This window comes from Halyomorpha halys, unplaced genomic scaffold (genome assembly GCF_000696795.3).
Source record: "Halyomorpha halys isolate HHAL.00 unplaced genomic scaffold, Hhal_1.1 Scaffold161.1, whole genome shotgun sequence".
Lineage (NCBI taxonomy): Eukaryota > Metazoa > Arthropoda > Insecta > Hemiptera > Pentatomidae > Halyomorpha > Halyomorpha halys.
This window is the reverse complement of record NW_027105190.1, coordinates 136,889-144,030: the sequence shown is the minus strand read 5'-3', so window position 1 is coordinate 144,030 and position 7,142 is coordinate 136,889. Positions and strand designations below refer to the sequence as shown.

General features: G+C 30.3%; 1 protein-coding gene across 1 annotated transcript in view; it reads left to right on the top strand.

Annotated features, from left to right (window-relative positions):
• LOC106678795 (facilitated trehalose transporter Tret1) overlaps positions 1 to 7,142 on the top strand; it is a 61,086-nt gene that overhangs the window by 35,473 nt on the left and 18,471 nt on the right. Inside the window, exon 2 of the mRNA XM_014417551.3 lies at positions 3,923 to 4,001. Within this exon, the coding sequence (XP_014273037.1) occupies positions 3,923 to 4,001 (79 nt within the window). The remainder of the gene's footprint in view (positions 1 to 3,922; positions 4,002 to 7,142) is intronic.

The following is a 7,142-nucleotide window of genomic DNA, read 5'->3' as shown; positions in this document are numbered from 1 at the left end:
TATTTTAATTAAAATATTGAAAAGTCAATTTCTTTTTTTTTAATTCAAGTACTGATTTCCTAATCGCACAATGATAAAGCATTATCTCGTTTTATTACAAAAATGGTGATAATAATAATAACAATCGCTGTTCCATAAGTAATAAATATAAAATCAGAGGAACGTCTTTAATTATAAAAACTATATGCGTCATTAGTAGCATAAAGGTTGAAATAGAAAATATTATAATCTAATAAAAATAAGATTCTTTTTATAAATCAATGATCAGCATTCCTACATACATTCTCCAGCCTTATGATTGAACTTATAATACCATACACAAAATGGTGTGCATTAATTAAATAATATTGCAAATCAGCAAATGATGAAAATGAAAACCATTAAATTTAAGCCTGACATTTTGATTTAAATATTTTGTATGCGAGAATTAAGAAAAATAGAGAATAATTGAAATTTAGTAAAACCTAGAATATCTAGGAGGTACCTAGAGGATGTTAACAAAAAAAAAAGGGATAAAATAAAATAATAATAATTATATCTTATTATCAAATGGAATTTCATCAACAATTGTTAAATTTACGTGAAAATAAGAAGGATGTAAGAAAGATTGACAATGGTAAACATTTTTTAGAAAGAAAAGAGAAATGATTCAAAATTAGTTGTAATAGGAATTAAATATTTATAATGTTTAATACAAACTAAAAATATTTATCATGTTTTGATTACAATTGATGAATACGTATCAATATTCAATACGTATAGAATGAAAATTGAAAAAAAATAAATAAAATCACGATTTTTTTTCAATTTGTAAATTCATCAAATCCAAATGAAATGGAAATAAAGTCGAAGTACTCATTATTTACTTTTAATCTTACGTAAACAAGTAGAATAGGACCTTACTCAACAGTAGTCTGGATAAGACAGGACTTTATAAAACCTGTAATAATCTTTAGTATAAACATTTTACCTTGGTTCAAGGATGTCACTACTTCCTTCTCATAAATTAAGTTTTAGAAACATAATTTAAACCGCGAACTAATTAAGTTTATTTATTGCACTTCGATCTTATTCGAGCGCTTGCTGTCACATTTATTCCTGTTTTCACGTGTACAAAACCAAAGAGTGTTCAAGTTATATAAGCATATTATTATTCAGTTGGATTGAATAGACCGCAAAACCAGACATGATCTTTTCCTCAAACCTAGTTTCAATGCCTTAGGTATGATCGAACATCCGGAGGCATTGCGATTGAACTCCAAAACAGGTTTCTCACGATCCGTCGCACACTAAGTGATAATTGCTCCCGGAAGAAATGCCTCTTCAGACTCACTACAAGGCAAACAGGATAAGAGTTTGGAATAGTAATAAACCAAAAAAAAAAAAAAAGACGTGATGGACTTCGGCCACCATGTTGTCCTTTTTACCCTTCTGTAATTCCTATAACCCTCATGCGTCATTGAGATATACTCCTTTGTTTTTTTAATTTAATAAAAAATAATAATAATGATGAAGGCCTAACGAACCCGAAGGTTCGATGCCGATACCACTAAACGCTCTCTGCATGCATCCTTCCAGTGATGCCTTTCCAGACCCAGTTCTACTAAATCAGGTTTAACACAATCCTCCGATCCACGTTTCGGTCTACCCGTCGGTTCAGTGTTTATTAACATTTTAGAGATCCGCTTGTTACTCAGCCCTACCACGTTATACGCCACAATGCTATAACTTGAATTATATTTACCGAGTGTAGGCCCCTTAATTCAGCGTTGTTTAATCTTCTAAATTATCCCATAAATTCATCCTTTTTCAGCCTGAATAATATATCTTTTAATAGTGTAAATTTTAATAAAAAATAAAAGGAAGAAAAAGGCCTTAAAGCATTTAAACATATACAGTTCAAGACGAGTCCAAGAAAATATAAGTTATTCACCCCAATTTTTTATAACTTTGATTGAAACTTATAGATATGTAGTTTTTTTTATATACTTAATTTTTTTCTAGGCAATAGTATAGTAAATGACCTTAGAAAGTATTTATGTATTTAAGCTTAACTCCACCTGAATTTCATTTTATTCAAGTAAAACCTAAAATATAAAAGGAAGATGGTCTGGGGGCGGTCAAAAGAACTCAAATTCAAGTAATAAAACTATTTTTATGAGGCAACGTTTCGCCCCACTCTGTAGGCATTCCTCAGGGCTAAAAAAAAATATATCAAGAACTAAAATAATGTAACAAAGTAATAGAATAACAAAATTAAAGTGATCTAAGGTATGGCTAAAAATTATTTAAAATATGTTAAACTTTACATAAAAATGTAAATTACAGAAAACAAAAATAAGACGAACATTGAAAAATATAAATAAACAAGAAATTCAAAAGTTATAAGACAATTAATGAAAAAAAAATAATAATAAATAAAGAAGTATAAAATTACAGTACACACTAAAATGCCGAAAGTAAAGGAAATAAGAATAAAATAATAATAAACAAAGAGGGTTTCATATTTTACCTTGTTCATTTTTATATAAATTTTCACATATTTTAAATCATTTTTAGCCATAATTTAGTTTATTTTAATTTTGCTATCTATTCTCTCACTTTGTCACATTATTTTAGTTATTTCTTTCTTTTTTAGCCCTGAAGAAGCCCTGCAAAGTGGGGCGATACGTTAGTTCATAATAAATAGTTTTATTACTATTTGAGTTCTTTTGACCAGATCCAGATCATCTAATTTTTTATTGTGTGCTCCATATCGTAAAAACCACTGATAAAATTACAGAACTTAATAGTAGATTATTAAAAGTATAGTAAATTTCCTAGAATATGGACCCTAATAGAGTTTTTACGTTCAGTAGCTCCGGAGATAAAGTTTTACAAAAAGTAACTTTTTTTTTTCCAAATAACTAAAAAAAATCAATTGTTTGTGAATTTATTCTGACAAGTACGATTGGTAAAAATGGGCTAAGATTTTAGGCGTTTCTTCAATAAAATTAACTTTAGGAGGCGTGCTCCTTTAATATATCCATCGATATTTATTTTATAAGATAATTTATTGTACTCGTTGTATAGGTATAAATTCAAGCATTTTGTGATAGACATTTTATTTTCATTTTTACCAAAAACGACAAAAAACGAAAAACGATTTTATTTTTTTTTGTAAAATTTTAAAAAAGCCACCAATTTTTTTGCTATCGAACATGGTTGGCAAAATCATCAAGTTCGATTATGAATTGTGTAAGGACCATAATACGGGTTAGAGCGCAGGTCCCTCGGTTTGGAACGTTTTGGGTTCGATTCCACTCAACAGTTATTATTTATTTTTCGACGGTCTTGAAAAAGGAATATTGACAATCCCACCTTGGTCAGTACACGGCGGAAACTCAGGTGGCCTCAAGGGGTTAGCTAAAAGAACCAGGGGACCTATTAGCCGGACTAGTCCCCCCCCCCCAAATATCAATACTAATACCAAAATTTATAGTTTTTCTTAAAGAATTCAAAAACTAGCTAAAATGAAATTACTTGGTTTTTAATATCGGGACCTAATTACTGCGCAGTATATATGGCCTTAAGAGAAGAGGAGAACCAACTGTAGCTATTAGAATCGTGAGAGATGCATACAATAAATATAATTGAAAATATTGAAATAGCCTCGTAAAGTATCATAAAAAAAAGCAAGCACCGTAATTCACAGAAACGATTTAAGTAGCGCAGTAAAATAAAATCTTTGAGTACATGATTCGCTATAAAGGTTTTTGAATCAGCAATAGGATCGATAACAATAACTAAATAAACGTAATTAGTCCTACAATAGTAAGTTTAAATTGTGATAAGCACAATTTAATTAATATTCAGATCATTAACTATCTCTCGCTGCAATCAAACGTTTATGAGATTTTATATATATTTTTATTTTTTTCAGAGACAAAGATGAAGATAAGACGAAGAAGGAGAAGGCCCCTATTAAAGAAATCAGTACATTCCGGAGAGCAATACCACAGGTAATGACGACCAAATATTCGAAACTAATACATGTTATATAGATCAACTAAATTATTATATGCATACTGAAAGAAACAAAACAGTGAAAGTGGCTACAGATAGGGTTAATCGAGCACTGGATTGTATTTCACATCATAAAGATTTTTCCTTGCAGCTCTTCGCAATTAATCTCTAAGAATCCTTTAAATCTAAAGGTGGTAAAAAATATATATATGATAAAAATATTTCCTTTGTCATATCAAAAGAAGAACAAAATGTGTCCATAAAATTTTTTTATGGTGGAAGAAGTTTTTTATGGGGAGAGGGATAAACGTGGGTTATTTAATGAAACAATAACAAAAGACAAAATAACCACTCTAAACAAATATATGCTTTATTATAGCAATAAAATCACAAATTTCTAATATTTAATCACGATAAACTGGCGTGGAGTGGAATAACCCTCAGTGACCATCTTAATAAAAAATTGGGTAGTTTTAGAGAGTGGGGGAGAGGGGATGAGAGAGGGAGAGGAGGGAAGAGAGAGGGAGAGAGGATCCAAGTGTTAAAAATGGTGTTCTTTGCGATGTCAAATCTGAACGCTACAAATTATTAATATTTATTATTTCTATATTGTTATTTTAAAAAAAAAGTTAAATATGTACCGTATAAACCCATAATCATCAACGGTTGTACAAGGAGCTGTGATTTGATAAGAATCACGCTCGACCGCAAAATGTTTACCCAATTTAGGGTACCCACGTTATTAGGCTGGGTGGAACCTGGAGGGTTAACGAGTCCACAAGGCTACAGTGACACAGAAAATAATTATCTACCACTGCCGGATTCGAACCCTTGAAGTTTTTTATTTATTTGATGAAGCCTATGTATAGTTACTAACCAAAATTGATGAGTCTCCCAAGTACAGTTAAGGGGAATAAAAAATGGCGGCTGTTTCGAATCATTAAAAAAAATTTAATTTTTCATTCGCAGATTCATATTTTTAAAACTAGCTACAACACTAAAAACCTAATAGAGCACCATTTAAAAAAGAGTAAGTATGCTGAAAAGCTGTTATAACCAACATATTTGTTTATGATTTAGGTATCATAAAACTACTGCACCTACGAATATAAATGTTATAAACTACTTTATAGTGCATTAAAATAGCTTCAGTTTGATTGCTAGCAGACATGTACATATCATGGTTCCTGAGATATAGTTCTTCATAAACCATAAGTTCTGTCCGAACAACATCTTGTGAATTTATTTTGCCAAATATCATGAAAACTAATACCCCAACAAGGATCAACTTTATAGCACATTAAACTAGGTTCTATTTGAGTGCTAATATAAAATAAAATATCTTCAATGCTCGTCTAATTGTTTCTGAGGTATACATTTCCCAAAATTAATTTAATACGGGCTTTGGGAAGAAAACTTTAAGCAAGGTCCATCAAAATCGTTCATAGAGAAAACACATTTTTCGGGCCCACAGAGTGCCCAATTCGGTACACAGGCATAGAGGACCGATATACTACAAAACCAAAAGAAGCAACAAAAATCAGCACACTTGATCAACACATTACTCGGCACTGACAAAACAATGGCCAAAACTGATTTTTTTTGGATCAGAAGTCTCTTTATCAAGATAGTAAGGAAATTAATAATTGGTTACTTTATAATAACCAATTTCGGAATCTTACAGTATTTCACAACTTGAGGGAAACCATAAATCTCCGGCGAAATTGACTCTTTTGTTTATCCTTTTCTTAATATCACTAAATAAAATAGGAAGTGGGTATTTAGAAAAACAAGTAAATAGTGGATTAGCAAATTTATTTTGTTATGACTGTGATAACACTTGAGGATATTCAACAGAGATAGGCAGGTAATATACAAGTGATGTCATCTTTGAACGTTGATATGGACAATATTTATACGACACAATGACTAGACGTCAAAATTCAGGAATGGTTAAATAATCATTACCACTCATTTTAGCATTATCTAAACTATAGTATGTATTTACAAATTTAGGTAAATCCCAAATATCAATATCCATTCGTTTAAGATTTCAACTAAGCTACAAGAGGATACCTTTCAGTTTTTTTTTTAAATCCTACAAAAATTAAAATTAGAACAAACTCCAAGCATTTCCAAAAACATTTGAACACTCGAAAAGTTGAGAAATTTGGGATTTGAGAACATACTTCAAACTGCGAAAGTTTTGGTAAAACATGATTAAAAGTGGTAATTAATACTCTTAATTTCTTATAACCACTGTTTAGGGAGGTCATTGTTTTCCAAAAATGTTGAGGGGTAGAGAGAATTTCTGGAAAAACTCCCAAGACCTTCGGAAAGTGGAAAACTATGTCAAAATGTTGTCCACTCCCCATAACTCTCCTCTCCCAATAACTTACTGTCACAGATTCTGTATTAAAACAAATTGTAGTTTCTACTGCATTTCAAAACAAAGGAATAAACAAAGTAAAACATAATAAATGCGCTTAGGGTTATTCTCACCTTGAATTTTTTACAACTTTAAGAGTTATCGTAAAAAGTTTTATAACCCTAAAGAGTCATAAAGTTTACTGCCATTAGATTGGTCTAGCTCAAACTGTTGTTATTAATTTGGAGACAGTGTTGCACGTGAGGCGTGAACAGGTATAAACAAGACCATGCTCCGAGCAGTCAGGATATTTTATTAAATTTTATTCATTAAAAAAATTACATCCACTATGGTCCGACCAGATGACATCTACCGATCGGTGCCAAAATAACACATGAGCATGATAGACATAAGTGCAATGTTAATATTACAGTTTAGACTATTAGGGCGTTGTGGAGGCTATACAAGTCTAGATAAGTCCAATACGAATTGATCTCAAGTGATACAAATAATAATTTAATTAACAACTATTAAAATGAAAATAAAATAATAATTATTTAAAAAATAAATAAAAATAACTGAAAGCATTTTGAAGTCAATAATAAAGCTGCAAATTTACAATTAGTGAATTAATATAATTATGAGAATAAAACAAGATGATACAGAATATTATAAAAATAAAGATCCAATAATAGCTAAATAAATAATATGTATTACTAAGCACACACTACATTGCTGATTCTAATTGTAATATAGTAAATACATTATG